This window comes from Tinamus guttatus, unplaced genomic scaffold (assembly GCF_059628265.1).
Source record: "Tinamus guttatus ecotype Peru unplaced genomic scaffold, ASM5962826v1 Tinamus_guttatus_pri_ptg001272l, whole genome shotgun sequence".
Classification (NCBI taxonomy): Eukaryota; Metazoa; Chordata; class Aves; order Tinamiformes; family Tinamidae; genus Tinamus; species Tinamus guttatus.
The window spans coordinates 361,689-378,209 of record NW_028289806.1 but is presented as its reverse complement, the minus strand read 5'-3'; the positions used below and the strand labels follow the sequence as shown (position 1 = coordinate 378,209).

Here is a 16,521-nt window from a genome sequence, read left to right as displayed (position 1 = left end):
CGCGGGGAGCCGGCCTCCCGGAAGCACCACGTGCTGAACAACATGGTGTTGTTTAACCAAGGCTTAGCGATTCAAACAAGCACGTGTGTATCTTTTTGTGTTAGAATATTCAAAGCACTGTGAAAAGCATCAGTTAAAACCAATTCAGCAAGAAGATGATTTAGAAAAAGAAAGGAATTTTAAATAAAACCCTGGGGAGAGCATCCTGTGCATAGGCTAATCCATGGTCTGATTTCATGCTGTTTTTCTAGATGCCCAAACTTCAGTACTAGAGTCTGCTGTGCCTGGACGTGGCAGCCCGGGCGGACACACATCCCTCCGGATGCGCATCCGTAGTCTATTCCGCGATGGCAACGCGCCTGGCAATGCTGCTCCTGCAAACGCGCCTGGGACAAGCTGAGCCCGGGCCCTGCTCAGCTCCAGGGAGCTCGTCCTCAGCCCGGGTGCTGCAAACGTGAAGAGCAAAGGCCAGTGCGTGAGACAATCCATGGGGAATTGTAAAAGAAAATGGTAGCAGTGAAAGAGCAGAAATAAAGGTCTCAGTTCAGCCAAACGATGCAGAAACCCGCGGTCAGAAAATGGCTTTTCCTGCAAACAAATCCTTGTGGGAGGCAGAGAAGTCAGGTCGTGCCAGGGCAGGCGGTGCCATCACCTCCCCGCGGTGCCGTCACCTCCCGTCGCCTTCCCACCTGGAGCCTGGCGCTCACACGCGCCACGCGACGGGCCATCCCCATGGGGACATGTGTACCGGCCATCCCCATGGGGACACGCGTACCGGCCATCCCCATGGGGACACGTGGACCGGCCATCCCCATGGGGACACGCGTACCGGCCATCCCCATGGGGACACGTGGACCGGCCATCCCCATGGGGACACGCGTACCGGCCGAGCGGGTCCCCGGGAGCAGCCAAGCGGCCAGCAAAACCAGACACATCTCGACCAACGCTTGGAACGCGGCCAGTTCTTGGCTCAGGCTTTAGAAACGGGCTCAAGATGGGCAGGTGTCCCACTCGCATCCCGCAGACCCTGCCGAAACGCTTCCCTGTCTGATAAGGTCGTTTCTTCCATACGTTACTGCACGCACTGCCCCAGAGCAATAAATCCTTGGAAAGAGACGGAACGATCACAGGAAACGGAGACCCTGAGAAGAGCTGAGAGACAGGGAAATTTGTCCAATAATGAGAGAGATGCTGGAAGAATCAATGTTTGATAGCCCTGGAGCACTGAAGGGCCAGCTCACAAATTTGAGGAATATTGGGAGGGAGGATGAAACTGCTGGGGAGGGAGGTTGCAGAACCGCTGCTCTGCGGACGGGGCGGTGGGAGAGGTTTGTGCGGCTGTTTCTGGGCGCTCTGGGCGCTGCTCCGCGCAGAGGGCACCGGGGCGCGGGTCGTTCCTGCCGCCGGAGCCGCTGGCTCCCGAGGGAGGCTCCGATCCTGCGCGGCTGGAGCAGGCGGCGGAGCGCGGCAGCCCGGCCGGCCGCTCCGGCGCAGCGGGGGGAAACGCGGCGGGCTCCGCCGTTAGCGCCGCCGGGGCCGGGGCCGGGCGGGTTCGCGGGGGCTGCCCCGCAGCGGCGGCCCCCGCGCGGGACCAACTTCCAGCGCCGAAACTTCCCGCGGGGCCGGGGGCGCCGGGAGCGCGGAGCGGCCGCCGCGGGGGGGCGCGTGGAGGGGGGGGGCGCGGCGCCCCGTCCCGCCCGCCCTCCCCGCGCCGCCTCCCCGCGCGTGGAGCGGCCGCGCGGAGCCCAGCATGGACCTGCACCTGCGCCGCCTGCGCCAGGAGCTGGTGAGGGGCGGCGGGGAGGGCCGGGGGGCGGCGGGGAGGGAGCCCGGGAAGCGGCCGGGAAGCGGCCGGGAGGGAGCCCGGGAAGCGGCCGGGAAGCCCTTTGTGCGGGCGCTCGGCGCGGCCGGGGCTCCGCCGCCGCCGCCGGGAAATGGCTGCTGGGGGGGGTCCCGCCGCGCCCCCCGGGCACGTCCCGCAGCGGCCCCCGCGCCCGGCGGCTCCGGGGCTCCCGTCCCGGCCGGCCCCGTCCGCCGCCCGCGCGGCGCTGACCGAGGGGCGGGCGGGGAGCGCGGGGACCCCCGGGCAGGGCGGGCGCGGGGGACCCGAAGCGGCCGCAGGGCCACGCGCGAGCGGCACCGGGGCGGCCTTTGTCACCGCGCTCGGGACCTGCCGGGGCTTGTCCTGCCGCACGGGACGGTGCCTCCAAACCCGAGGAAAGCGGCGGCGGAGCCACAACAAAAGGGACGGGGCGGGCGGCAGGGAGCGGGGCCGGTGTTTCTGGCTGTGCACAGAGCTCCCCGCTCAGCTCTTACCGCGAGGTTGACTCCAGCCGCTCTGGGTGCCGTGTAACGCGCACGGAGACGGGATGTTCCCGTCCCGCTGCCCGTCAGGGCTGCAGGGGTCTGGAGCGGGCAGAGCCGCCGGGGCCGGCACAGAGACGGGCGAATGTAGGGAAAGTTCCGTCCGCGCCGGCTCCGGGATCGGGGACCGGCTGCTCCGGGATCGGGGACCGGCTGCTCCGGGATCGGGGACCGGCTGCTCCGGGATCGGGGACCGGCTGCTGCGGGATCGGGGACCGGCTGCTCCGGGATCGGGGACCGGCTGCTCCGGGATCGGGGACCGGCTGCTGCGGGCGCCCGCGCGGCTCCCCCGGCCGCGCTCGGGCCGGGCACGGCACGGAACCGAGCGGGATAAAGCGCGGGTCGCTGCTCTGCTTCGCCCCGCGCGCCGGGACGGGAGCGGGGGCTGCGGGCTGGGACGGGGCCGGGAGGAGCCGTGAAACGGCCCGAGCTGGGAGGGCTCAGCACCCCGAAACGCTTCAGGGAGCTGAGATTGCGTTTACTAAAGAGGACTGTGTTAATTAAAATAACCGCAGATGATATCCTCAGCAGTAACATGTTTAAAACAATCGATACGGTCAAGATAGGGTGGAACTGAACTAGCTTCACGTTTCCTCAAAGCGGGGGAGCAGGAGCAGGGTGACAGGCAGCCGGGCCGGCTGCCCTGGGGGCAGCGGGAACCCAGCGCCCCAGCCCGGCTGTGCCCCCCCTGCCCTCCCCACTGCGGGTCTTGTCTGCAGATTTCAGTGCCCCAGAACCAGGAATCCTGGGGGAGACCTGGTGGGAAGGACACGGTCCGGCCAGGTCCGGCCGCCCGCAGCGCTCCCCAGGATAAATGTGAGCCATCGTGCTCAGTGAGAACGCTCCTGTCCCGAGGGCGTTGCAAGCGGATCCCGTTTTCCGTTGCAAGCGGATCGCTGCTGGCACGTGTGGTGTCCCTTTGAGGGGGATCCGTTCAGAAGCTTCCACACGCAAATGCTTCAAAGCCAGGAGAGCCCCAGCTGACACAGCCGTTCCCTGTAAGTGAACACGAGCGCAGAGCAGCACCCGAGTGGGGCTCCCTGCGCCCGGGGCCTTGTCCCCGCGCTGACACCGGCCCTCATGCAGTTTTCCAACAGGCTGTGGCAGCTTTGTTTGTAAAATAAAGGAGACCTTATCCGCCTCCTCCGGGAAGCATCCTGACATTTACGGACAGAATGTGGAATGTGAGAATTCCGATCGTTGGGTTAGGGGCTGGCCGCGCCGTGCTGCTCCATCCCTGCTCAGCTGCCTTCGTGGGGCAAGCGCGTACGAACCTTCCATCAATGCAGTTAAATTCAATCCTAAAAGTCCTTTATCAGCTGGATTCTAGGTCTGTAAGCATCATTCTGAGGCACAGACATACGATCTCAGCTAGAAGATCAGATGTAACAAGAATTGTCTTGCACAGGATTAGAACGGAGCAGTTTTATTTCCGTGGGTCACTCAGTGGATGTCATTACCTTTGTAAACAGAGATTATTTGCATTTATACCTAGTAACATCAGCATATGTACAACGGGATTGGGTTTTCAAGGCTCTTCTGCAGTAGGAAGAAAAAGTCATTTATTATTTATCTAGGACTGGTTAGTCTTTGCCATAGATTATCCTGCACTTAGGGTTTGGATGGCTGCAAGGGGTGAGGGGTCATGGTCAAGTTAGCCACAGCTGTAACTTTACTTTGCATACTTTGATCTTTCTTGAGGAAGCTATGGAAAAATCCAGGCTTTGCACTGGTTCTGCTAGGAAAAATAGTGTTCAAGTAAGGCTTTTTATCCAAAAACACCACTTTAACTTTTGAACATTCTCCCGACACATTCATCATGCACCAAATTGTTGAGTTTGATAGAGAGTCTGACTCCCTTCCTAAAATAGTTCCTGTTCTGGTAGACAGTCTAACGCTTCTCGCCATGAACGTTTTACAGGAACAGAACATTTGGTCTGGGCGAGCGTTCAGCCCCTTTATTTTTAACCCCCGTCTCCCGCTGCGGTGACGGTGCCGTGCCGGAGCAGAGCTCTGCCGTCCGCTCCCTCCCGCGCTCCGGAGCAGGCGCGGATGCGGGAAGACTCCTACGGAAGCAAACGGATTATTTTGGAATTGCAGCTGCACATTCAAGAACTGCAAAGACCAGGTCGCGCAGGGCAAGCAGAGCATGGGGCTGCAACCTCCAGGTTTTACCATCGCCTTCAACAGTGATGCAAAAGCAAAGCAAGGTGCAAGGGCAAGCGGGAAGGAAGTTCTCTGAGCCGTGAAGTGCTCTTGCTGAAGAGCTATGCCCAGCTACAAATGCAGACTCGTTAAAGATTAATCCCATCAGTTACCCAAAGGAAAACACAGAAACAATATGATCAGCTCAGCAGTTCTAAAATAATTTTGGTCGCTCTTATGTCATCCTCTTTAAATACCAATTGTTTGTTGCTGGGTCTGTTGCCTATCAGCACTGTTATTACAAATTGCTATTTGCCATTTGCTCTTTCCTGTTCTCTTCGCAATAACTTCCTCTCATTGCATTGCTTTTACCTAAGACCTGGACAGCTGTCTTCCTCCCCATGGCCACGAACACGCTCAGCGCTCATCTTCTCAGCTGCAGCTCTCATGGGCTCGCTGGGCTTCTTCCTTTTCTCCGGTCAGCGGCAAAACGCTGCTGTAGTCCCGGGCAGGCCAGATGTGCAGAGGGACTGGGAATAAAGAGAACTGCAGCCCAAGGGGCTGAGTGGGAACTGAGGGCTCGGTGAATGCAGATGCTAGCAGGAAACCATCAGTTCCTGAGGGGTGTTGAAAATGTATTTATTTTCCTCTTAAATAGGAAGCGGCAAGTGAAATCTCCCCTTTTGGCAGGGCTCAGGTGTTGGGTTCCGGGTGTGCGGAGGCGCTCCGGGAGGTCGGCGCCCCGCTCCGTGCCGGGCCCGCGCGGAGCCCCCGGAGCTGCTCTGACCCGGGCGCCGCCGGCACCGCCGCGGCTCTTCCCCCGCCCCGGGACAGGGAACTCGGCCGGTCGGGTCCAACGCTGCCCGGGCAGGTCGTTCTGACCACCGCGGTGGCCCTGGCAGACGGGCCGGCCCTGTGCGAGCAGGTTAAGTCACAGAGCAATTCCGGGTGGCTCGGGGCTGTCCGTGGCTTTTCTTGGAAGCGGAGCTGCCAAGCAGCTGCTCATAGGGAAGCCCAAAGCCTCTCCGATCAGGCACCTGACCCGACCGACCTGCTGCCTTCCCTGCACACCCGGGCTGGAGACCAAGGCCGCGGAGGGTTCGTGAACGCGGGGCGATCCCCGAGGAGCCGCGGGCCGTGCAGCGAGCGGCGCCCCGCAGCGCCACGGGGCTCCTTCCGCAGCAGGTTGGGCATTCGCAGCCCTCGCGCGCGCGGGGCAGCGTCTCCCGAGGGCCGGGCGCTGCGTTACGTAACGGCGCTTGCATAACGGAGCGAGCGCCGCCGTGTCCCTCTCACCATTCACACATTAAGGCTCTCTGGGGTTTCGTGCCACATTCCTGCTCTGTTTGGAACTGCACTTTTGTTCGTCACGAATCCTGATGCCTCCTACACCAAGCGCATGACTAAAGACCCAGCGGGGCTGCCGGGGTTCCTCGTTCCTGCCCAGGCCACGGCTCCGCTCCCTGCCCGCTCTGCAGGATTGTTTGCAGTCACTTTTCCCCCCAGCAGCCCAGATCGCTTCACCTTGACCCTCGCCAGGGAGCCGATCTCCTTCCCGCAGGAGCCGGTTCCTTCGGAGAAGCCAGTCTGGACCTGGGTATCCAGCATCTCCCTGGGAAGCAGGAGGAGCAGGAAGGAGGTGCCGGGAGCCTCGTCCCGGCCGCGGGGCCCACGCGGGCCCGTGTCCCTGCGCCGCCCGAGTGGGGCCCAGCGAGGGCCCCCGCCTCCAAATCCAGCTCCCCGCAAAGCCCCAGCTAAGGCAGATGCCGTTAAGGCGGCGCGCGGGGTTAGGGGCAGCCGCATTACCGCAAAGCTGGGCGTAAGGTGATAGTTTTGTCTGGGGCCGGCAGAACATATGGCCGGGGCTTCTGCAGCAGAAACCTGAGAGCGCCGCTGTGCAGGGGGGAGGTATTTGCATATGTGCAGATGCAGAGCTTTATTTGCTGATGTTAATAAAATTAGATAGTCGGAGAGACTTGATAATGTAATCAGAGAGCGGAGCACAGATCTTTCCCATATTGTCATAGCTGGGGCATTCGTTTGGGGAAATGGGTCTGTTTCTTGGGGGAAGCTTTGAAAAATCTTTGAAAAGCAGGTTCTGGGTTTCGAAGCGGAGCTGGAGGTTTGTGCTCAGAAAGCGCCGCGACGCTCCCGCACTGGGCGGGCTCGTTACGCACATCCCAGATCTGGATGACTGCTCCTTCTGCCTGGTCAGACCTCGGCAAAGACACGGGCAGAGAGCAAACACGAAGGCGAAGGAAGAAGAGAGAGCCTGGCACTGTAGAGCAGAACATAGGATGCTTCTGTCCTTCACCGTGAAGGGCTCCGTTGTTGCACAGAATCGCGACAGACCTTGGGAACCGCTCGTTTGCCGCGAGGTCTCCCCTGCAGCCCCCGGCGCAGCCTCCCCTGCAGCCCCGCGCTCGCCGGCTGCTCCCGGTCCTCCCCATTCCCCGGCTGCGGAAAGAGGGGCAGCTGCTGGGAGCAGAGCCCGGGCTCCGCCGGGAACGCGAGCCAGCTCCGGCACAACACGCGGGAAGGGGAGGAAGGGGCTCTTGGCTGCTTTGGGAAAAAACAGGCATATTTGGACTCTAACACAGAAAGTTCGAGCCTTATTGCACGTTTTAGGGATGCAGCAGGACTGTTATTAAGAGTCTTAGCTGGGAATCAGCAAGATTGTTTTCTATTAGAAATAATTGTAGAGGTTGTTGATTGCTGTTTAAAAAAAAAATCAAGTGCATTTGAATTTATTTGATTGTCCTCCAGATGAGAGGGTGCCTGTAATCAGATCACTGAAATCTTTAGACATATAGTAACATAATGTGATTTTTATTAGTGCTGATTATTTCATTTTTGCATTCTAGCGCTGCGCTGCAGAATGAGATTCCCAGTGACAGGTCTAGCCATTATTGCAGCTCCTGATTCCAGGGAGCTGCACAGCACAAAAGGAACAAAAGCAGCGGAAAACACGGAGCGGGAGGCAGCCCGAAGCCTTCTCCGTGCTCCGCCTTGGGCTTGTGCCAAGCAATTAATGGAAACTCAAATAAACAATTTGTTTTGGTTGTCAGGTCAGAAAATCCACTACTTCTGTCAGCTCCCCTTATTCCGAAGGGTCCAGAACATTTCCAAAGCAGGGGAGCGGGAGGATCGCGGACGCCCTGGCCGGGTGCTCCCGTCGCGCCGCGCGCCCAGCGCTAACGGCCTCTCCTCTCCCTCCGCAGCTGTCCATGAAGGAGGTGGGCGACGGGCTGCACGAGCAGATGACCTGCATGATGGGCGCCCTGCAGGAGCTGAAGCTGCTGCAGGTGCAGGCGGCCCTGGAGCAGCTGGAGATTTCGGGGGGCCGGAGCGTCGCCCCCGCGGCCCCACGCGGCCCTGCCGAGAGCGGCCGCCCCAGGGGCTCCTCCTGCTCCTCCTCCTCCCGGAGCTCCTGCGGGGATGGGGCTTGTCCAGCCCTCGGCCCTTCCTCGGCCCCGGGCAGCGCCGAGCGCGGCCACAACGCGACGCCGGAGCCAGGCAGGAATCGGCCTTGCGGCATCCCGGGGACGCCGGGACACGGGCAGTGCCAGGGCTGTGACGACGCCGACGACTGGACCTCCTCCCTCATGTCCCAGAGCAGGAACCGGCAGCCGCTGGTGCTGGGGGACAATGTCTTTGCGGACTTGGTTGGGAACTGGCTGGATCTGCCGGAGCTGGATAAGAAGGGAGAAAAGAGCGAAGCCTCCCTGGCCGCGAGCAGGTCCCAGGAGCTCAGCAGGAAGTTCTCCCTCACCGCCAACATCTTCAAGAAGTTCCTGAGGAGCGTTCGACCGGACCGAGACCGGCTCCTCAAGGAGAAGCCTTGCTGGCTCCCGCCCGAGGACAAACAGCCGGAGATTTCCAAGAGATCCAAAAAAATGAGCAAGCTCAAGGGGACGTTCTACTTCCCGCTGCACGGGAACGCGCAGAACAGCCACAGCAAGGCGGAGAGGGGCCCAAACACGGACAGCCACAGCGACACGGCCAAGCCCAGCACCAAGAAGGTCCCCGACGCCGCGGACTGCCCTCAGCCCGGCTTCGACATGAACACGGCGGTGTGGGTGTGAGCTGGTGTCCCCGCACCCTGCCCGGGGCGTCCCCGCACCCTGCCCGGGGCGTCCCCGCGCTGCAGACGGGCAGGAGCCAACGCGGCTCCGCGGGGCGCCCCGCGCTCCCGGCCCGGCCGAGGTGCCGGAGGCTCCTCCGGGAAGCACCGGCTGCTCCGAGCAGCGTTTTCCGGAGAGCAGCAGCCAGGGGGGACCGGGAGGTCCCCGGCGCCGGCGCTCGCCAAAGTCACCCGTGTCCTGGGCGGCCCGAGGGGCACCAAGGCCGCGCGTCCTCCCCGGGGACGGGACCTCACGCTTGTTCTGGCCGCCCGGAACACCGGCAGCACCTCCCATTCACTGTGCATGCACCCGTGTGTGTGTTCAAATATATATCTAATTTTTTAAAACCCGCTCCTACTGATGTGCACTTAAAATGGGGTTACAGAGCAGGCGATCTGAATGTTGACCTCTAGCACTTGATATTTAAGTTGAAGGAAAAAAGGTGTGACTTTATGAGACTGCAGCACTGGAACGATTGCTAATGGCAGGCGTTGGAGCCCGGGTTTGTGGAGTTTCAGCTCTTCCTTTTGCTCTCGCTGGTGCCTCCCCTTCCCCGGAGCCTTCTGAATTCGGAGGTTCCTGGGGACACCCAGAGGTTCCTGCCAGGTTGGCTGCCCCTTCTATGGCTGCCCCGGGCTGTCGCGCCAAGACACGGAGCTGCAGAACCCGTCGCTGTCCTTTGCGTTCGCTCCTGTGTGTGGATCTAGTCCTGAAGGAACAAAGTTCTTTGGTGTCGAGCTCTCCGAGGGCACAAATAAAGTGACGGTCCCCAGGGCGGTGTCGCACGGTCTCTGATGGTGGCAGCTGTGAACAAGCTCCTTTGGGGCCCGCAGCGTTTCCCACCGTGCGGCAGCTCCGGTGCCGGCACCGGGAGCAGCCGGGGACGTCGTGTCCCGTCCCGGCCGGGCGCAGGGACCGCGGCTGCTCCAGGGGCTCCCGTCCCGCGCGTGGCCCCGGGGACGGCTCCGCTGTCCTCTCCGGCCCGCTCCAAGCCTAGGAAGGGCCTGTGTGCACATAGCGTGACTTTTTTTTTTTTTTTTCCCATGCAATTCCATTCCTGTTTTAACTTCCCAAGGCAGAGGCCAGCGGAGCAGAGGCATGGAGAGAGATTTTTTTTTCCCTTGGAAATTAAATATAGGCGCACGGCAAGGCCCGGCCGTGCCCATACAAGGAGAGGCGCGGGGCAGCAGCTGGCAGCCGGCTCAGCGCGGTGTCAGGAGCCCGACTTGCAGCTGAGCTTTTGTTCTCCTCTGCTCGGGATTTAGGGCCACTTGTTTTCTCTCCCATTCATTTTTCCAAGGCTGTTTCTGCAGGATTTTTTCTTTCTTTGATGGGTGCTCACCCTGCCTGTGGCAAAGGGCCCTTCCAGCTCCACCAGCTCCTTCCGGAGGATTCACGAACAGGGCAGTGTCCCAGACTTTCCCAGCCTCATTTCCCCCGTGTCCCGCAGGCTCTTCCCTTCCCTCGTCGTGGCTGCCGAGTGGGACCTGCTGCTGGCGCTGGGGCTTTTCCCTGTCACTTCTCCTGGAATGACAGTGTGTTTCTCTCCTCTCAGTTCCACGAAGCTGCCATGAGATAGCTCCCCATTACCGAGCATGAAACCTACCTAACTAGCACCACGACTGCCGCTAATGAGGCCCTTGCTGCGTTCTGCAGCTTTGATGAGAGCGGCTAACACCAAGCGCGGTGCCGTGATGGTCCAACCCGCTGCGGCGGGGCCGGGTGTTCGGAGCTGCACGGATTTCTATTCTATTCTTGGACCGCGTCAAGCCCGGGCAGGATCAAGTGCCCTGCGCTTCCTTTGACACCGATAACAGCCATTCGCATCCGCGTCACGAGAGGGGGACAGGAAAGCTCCAATTCCCTCGCAGCTGCTCCTGCGCCCAACAGAAGGTTATTCCCGATAACCACGATCCTGCCTACGGCAAACGCCTCCCGCCGCTGCCCGAGACGGGGGCACAGCGCCAAGCCGGGGGCTGCCCCGCTCCCACCATCCGTCCCCGAGCGCCGGGGCTGCCGCCGGGGCCGACTCCGGGGCTCCCGCTCCTCGTCCCGCCAGGAGGAGCCGCACGTGGCGCAAGGACCCCCCGGTGCCTCCGCTCCCGTCGGCGCCGCCGCGGCGGGGACACCACGGGAACGGAGACCCGCTTGTGCATGCGGTGCTTTAACAAGAGGGAGGGACGGGGCAACGTGCTGGGGAAAAATAGAGACCAAAAGGGTCTGGGGAGGCTCCGGGGGAAGCTGTGGAGCCGCGGACGGACCCGCAGGTTGTGCCGAGGGCTCCTGCGGCACCGAGCGCCCGGCCTCCCCGTGCGGCTCCAGCCCAGATGGCCTCCAGAAGGCTCAAATGTGCCTCTAATTAAAAAGCTCTTATTTGCAAAACCATTGCACAGCTTACGACAACAGGATAGAGCTTTGCAGGGCAAAGCAAAGGAAAACACAGGGGCCAAGTGAGCTCAGGAAGGCTCAACAGGGCTAAACGCGACCTCTGGGCAGGACAAAACCACCAATTCCCTCCCAAACCGCCGTTTCTTCGCAGCACTTGTGCATCCCCCGCAGCTGCGCGGCCTCCGCGGCTGCTCCCGGGATTCCTGCCCTGCCGCGGGCGGAGGAGCCGGCGCTCCCGGCTCCCAGCTGCCGCCCGCCCGCGCGGGAGCCTTTCCAAGCGGCTCCGCTCCCCAGCCCGGCCCCTCGCGGCAGCTGCGGATTAATTGGCGCTTTGATAGCGGCGCTTTCTGCCAGCGCCGCTCGCTGCCGGCTCCAGGGCAGCGGATGGGCCTCCCCCCCGCAGTTTTTCCTCCAAAAACCCTGGAGCAGCAGCCGCTCCGTGTCTGCTCCGTGTCCTTGCCGCTGGCAATGGTGCCTGTAAGCACAGCTCTCCTATATGACACACACACACATATATATATATGTGAACGCCAGTGCCCACAGCTCAGTGGGGCTGGGCATCCCCTGTGCGCACTCGTTTGGTTCCTCCACAGCCTTTTGTCAGCTCCCGCTTTCCCTGGGATGCCCGCGATCCCGCAGGAATGTTTAATTAATAACATGACGCGAGGCGGCTGCCGCTCGTGCGCAGCGTGAGCGGGGACGAGCCCAGCTGGGGACACAGGCCCTGCGGCCACGCGGCTCGTTGCGGTCACCTCCCTCCTCTCCCTGCGCTTGCTGAGCAGGGCGAGAGCGACGGGGTCTGCTCAGAGCTTCTCGCTTGGCCTCGTTACAGAGCCAGAGCTCTCTAGCAAGGAGCCCTCTCCTTCCGGGCCACGCCGTGCACCCCGGCACAGATTCCCTTGGGAAGCGCCAGGACGGGGCTGCCCTCACCCTCTTTCCCAGGGAATCCAACACCGCCCGCCCAGAGCTGCTGCTCCACGAGCACCTACCCCATCCAGCTGGCAGGCGGAGCGGGAGCCAAGGAGCCATCCCTCCCCTTCCCACGGCACCGAGCACATCTCCAGCTGCTCCCACTCATCACCCCAGGGCTTTGCTGCCTCACATTTATTCAATTACCACTTTGGTTCTGCCCCCACACTGGCACTTATCACCGCCTCAGCCCTGGTAGGGAAGGAGAGGCCCAAGGCCCTGGGTTCTGTGAGAGGGGCTGTGTGTTGGGGACCCCGCACCTCCGTCCAGCCCCGCGGAGCCCGTCCTGCCGCCACACAACCCACCTGCAGGTTCCTGGCCCCCTTGGCAGGGCTGGCACCGAGCAGGGGGCTGATCCACGTGTGCCGGGTGCTCCGGGTCGGCTCCGGCAGGGCGGGAAGGCCGCAGGGCAGCGGCGAGGAGCGACCCGGCCACCACGCAACGGGGTTGTTGGTCCTCATGCTGCACCAGAGGCCTGTGGATTTTTACGCCAGAAGCGAATCAATACACTTAAATGAGAAAACTTCACTCCAAGGCCAATAAAGCATGTGTTATTGCTGGCTCAATTGGGGCATGTGATATACTGACAGGAGAAATATCTCCCTGTATAGAGTCATGCAAAAAGAAGGATGCTTTTAGTTATTGCCATGGAAGCTGGGGTGCGTATGGGAAGGGGTTCTGGAGAACAAGCAGCCCTGTTCACCTCCGCAGTTGGGTGACGTGCCAGCTTGCTGCTGCACAGCACTGAGAGTCACTTGATTAAGCCGCACGTTGCAGGAGAGAAAGCCGTGGGTTTGTGTTGTCCTGATTATGTCGGGGAGGATGCTCCGGCTCCATTCATCCGGCCGTGACGCTCCGCGTTGGCTCTGCGCAGGACGGAGCTGCCGCTCGTCAGAGCCCCTTCCCTTGGCGGCTCCGCGATTCCGCTCGGCGCCGTCTGCCTCGTCCTGCCACCGCGGATTAACGCGGCTGCCACGCGGGAGAGCCAGGGCAAGGTCTCCCTCACTTCCAACATCATTTATCAGAGGGGATTATCCCACGGGGGCTCCTGTGCAGTCATATTTAACAACCTGCACTGCTTCAAATCAAGTGATTTCTCCTTTGCATTTAAGCCACAGTAATGCAGCAGGTTGACACTGCTGCTTCAAAAGCGAAGTGAAAAACAGTAGCATTGGTGCCACGCAAGGAAAGTACCACGAACGCTGGAATCCCGCCCTCTGCGGCACTCTGGAAGGGGGCTGCACAGGGCGCACGACCGCGGAGGTGACGAGGCTGCACGAACGGCTCCGCGCCAGGAGGGCAGCGCCAGGAGCAGCCGCGGGACGGCCCCTCCGGCTCCAGGGCTGGGCCGCAATTCCTGGTTTTGGGCAGTCGGTGACACTCCGCTCTGCTCTGCGCGGCGCCTCATGCAGGGATGGGCACAGGCTCCTTGGGACACCTCTCCCTGCCCTGCCGCAGCGGCAGCTCCTCCGCAGCCTAGGGAGAAGAAAAGCCTGGGCTCCGTCCCAGCACTAGGGAAATGCCCTTTCCCAGCCCAGGGAATTGCTGCGGGTTGGCCGGGAGCTGCCGCGAAGGCCCTGCTGCCCCGGGCACGGTGCATCCTGCACCGCACGGGGCACCGACCTGGGGACGGAGCTGGGGGGCCTGGAGAGCTGCACATGGAGGCGGCTGGTCAGGGCGAAGCAGCTTCAGCCTCTTCCACCCCAGGGAAAATCCCGCCGAGGTTTTTCCTGGAGCTCCGGGGAGGGAGCACGAGCGAGTCCCCAAGGGGACAGGGCTCCCGCTCCGATGGGGGGACACGGAGGCGGCCCCGGCCCCGCTCAGAGCAACGTGCGAGGTGAGCGGCGTTAAACCAGCATGGAACAGTGTCTGGCTGCTGCATTCCTTCACTAGTAACTAATTCACATTAACAATCCAGGGAATCCCACAGGCACCAAACTCATCCGAGCAGTCCTTTCCCACTGAGCTTTTTCCTTCTCGAGTCCTCGCAGTCTATTTAAGCACCTGCCACATCCAAAACGGAGCAGTCTTTGCACACTAGTGCATTGGAGAGCACGCGGCCCAGGAAACGCGTGGCAGAGCCGGCAGCGCTGCATGAAATATTCAGAAAGGAGCAGCCGGGAGCTGGCAGAGCCGCCTGCAGGGATGCTCCGTGGGGATGCTCCATGGGACGCTTCCCGGCGAGCCCCGCGCCGCGGCTCCGCGTCCTCACGCCTCCCTGGAACACGGGCCAGGCCACAGCTGCGTGTGCAGGACGTTCCCGGGACGCCCGTTCCCAGAGCGCGCTCCCGTGCGCGGTAATCCCTGTGGGATCGCACAGTTGCTTCCGCAGATGTTCCAGGATGCCGCTCCAAACGCCGCGGCCGCGGGGCTCGGCAGCGCCGCCGGCTGCGAGCGCCCCGTGAACACCCAGCTGCACCGCGCGGCGAGGGGCACCCGGGGCTCCGCGTTCCTGCGGGCGGCACCGGGACAGCGGGAGCGCCCGGGGCGCAGGGACGGCCCCAAAACGCAGCCTGTGTGTCCTGCAACCTCCGCGCCCAGGTGAAGGGCAGGGCCTGGCGAAACCCTGCGGCAGCTTCGTCCTCCCCGTCCGCACGGAGACGCTCCAGGGGCAGGAGCAGCCCCAGTCCGAAGGGATGCAGAAGGATTTGCACCCACGGGGCTGTTGGGTTTTAATGTTCAAAAGCTGCCGCGCAGAATGACCCCACAAGCCCAGTTTCTTAAGAGATAATCTGAAAACACCCCTCAGGCACTATAGAAGTTGTTTTTTACCTGGAAGATGTTTTGTTCACAAATTAGTTTGTATCTCAAGAAAAACACTTAGTGTGTGAAACTAGTCAAAACTTTGGGATTTTTTTCCCCTTTGAAAAACAAGAAATGCTTCTCTCTACAGACTATTCTGTCATCTTAGCAAGAAAACAGTAAACCTTCAAATGTGTTTGCATGGCCCATGCAATTAAAATGTTCACACAGTGTTTACTGAAGATTTTGCAAAGCTTTTTACTTATATGGCAAAACCTGCTGAAGAGCTAGAGCAGCCCGTGCACAGTGAGGCCGCAGGATGAACCATCCCTGGGTTATTTATCCGGGATGAGGCCAGCGCCGCGCGGGGCGGCCGGGACGGAGCGGGGCCCAACGTGTCCCCACGCAGGGAGCATCAGCGGCCTCGTCAAAATGAAGCTTTACGGGTTCGCTGAAGGGCGGGATAAAACACTGCGGTTGGAATAGGGCTGCTGTTCCGAAGGGGAGGATTTTACTGCTTAGCAGAAACAGAGCAATCCCTTACCGAGATCCACGCAGGAGGCACCGCGATTGCTCCGGGCAGGATCCGGCCAGAGCTTCCTCCTCCTTTCAGTGCTTCCCTCCGCGTCTCCCCAGGAGCTGTTGGCAATAACAAAACATTCTTAAATATCAGATGTAATTAATTAGCAGAAAAATCAGTAAGAGATTGTTTTCTGTGAAGATTCCTGCCTGCATTTCTAGCAGCATTGAAACATAGGGACCAAAATCTGAAATTACGGCAACACAAACAAGACACACGTCAGTTCTGCAGCAGGTAACCGAGCTTTGCACTGGTTTTCTCGTGCTCTGGCTGTACACAAGCCCCCGTGCACCACGGTGCAGCTCCAGGGAGCAGATCCAGCGCACCAGGACAGCCCAACAGCCCCTTCCAGAGCTCCCGGCGCTGCTGTGCGCTTGGATTAAAATCAAAACTTGCAATTATAACTCTCTAGTAAGGCAGATCTTACAAGATTAGGCAGTTATCATCTGATCTGACATTAGATGGGAAAACATGTTTCAAAACCTTTACATAACACAGAAAATGAACTGATAAGTCTGGGCTGATGAAGTTTAAAGAACAGCGCATTTGCAGAGACAGCAGTGAATCACGTAGGCTGAATTTGTGCATAACTCACTCAAATGGGTGGAATCACATCCCCCATGACTCTGGGGCCTGTGTGGCTTAATTGAAATTTCCAATGTGCTCCTTTCCTAGCAGCAAAATGTTGCTTTATTCGCTTGGATGCGGGTCGAGGCAGCAGCCTGCAACTCCCCTTCCGGGAGATTTGTACTTTAACCTCTCTTCAGGACATTCTCGAGTAAACCCATATTGCAGCCAGTGAAACGTTAAACATCACATGCTTGGGGATGAGTGTCCTTGGAAATAAGACTAAGTAGCATCTGCTGGAGTATATCTAAGGGCAGAATTTGGGCTATTGTGCTAAAATCCATTAAATACAGAAATATTACCGATTGAGAAGGCAGATTCATTGTGCAACACAAAGCGAGAGCAGCCAGGCCACCTACCAGGGCATCTTCACCAAACCGTGCACCTTCCCAGGGCCTCTGCCCCGCAGCGGCTGCGGCCCCAGCGCAGCCCTCGCTGCAACGCGCTGCTGTTCCTGCACGGCTGCAGTAATCAGAGCTCTTCCTCCACAGCCGCCTCGTTCGCTGCTGTTTGCAGACACCACCACCTCGTGGCAAGCCAGGATTGAGCTGCCCGTTAATCACTACGGAACCGCCGCGCCAG

The 16,521-nt window shown here is 60.6% G+C and overlaps 1 protein-coding gene across 1 annotated transcript; it reads left to right on the top strand.

Annotated features, from left to right (window-relative positions):
• The first annotated feature begins 1,707 nt into the window (after positions 1–1,707).
• Positions 1,708–8,594, top strand: INKA2 (inka box actin regulator 2). Its single transcript, XM_088538911.1, has 2 exons — positions 1,708–1,786; positions 7,731–8,594. The coding sequence occupies exons 1-2, from the start codon at positions 1,751–1,753 to the stop codon at positions 8,592–8,594; spliced, it is 900 nt and encodes a 299-aa protein (XP_088395037.1). The 5' UTR covers positions 1,708–1,750.
• The last annotated feature ends 7,927 nt before the right edge of the window (positions 8,595–16,521 follow it).

Bases quoted from the DNA above. Each gene is read 5' to 3' on its own strand.
- INKA2 (XM_088538911.1), top strand. From the start codon at position 1,751: ATGGACCTGCACCTGCGCCGCCTGCGCCAGGAGCTG. The intron at 1,787-7,730 runs GTGAGGGGCGGC...CTCCCTCCGCAG, and splicing joins GCCGCCTGCGCCAGGAGCTG to CTGTCCATGAAGGAGGTGGG.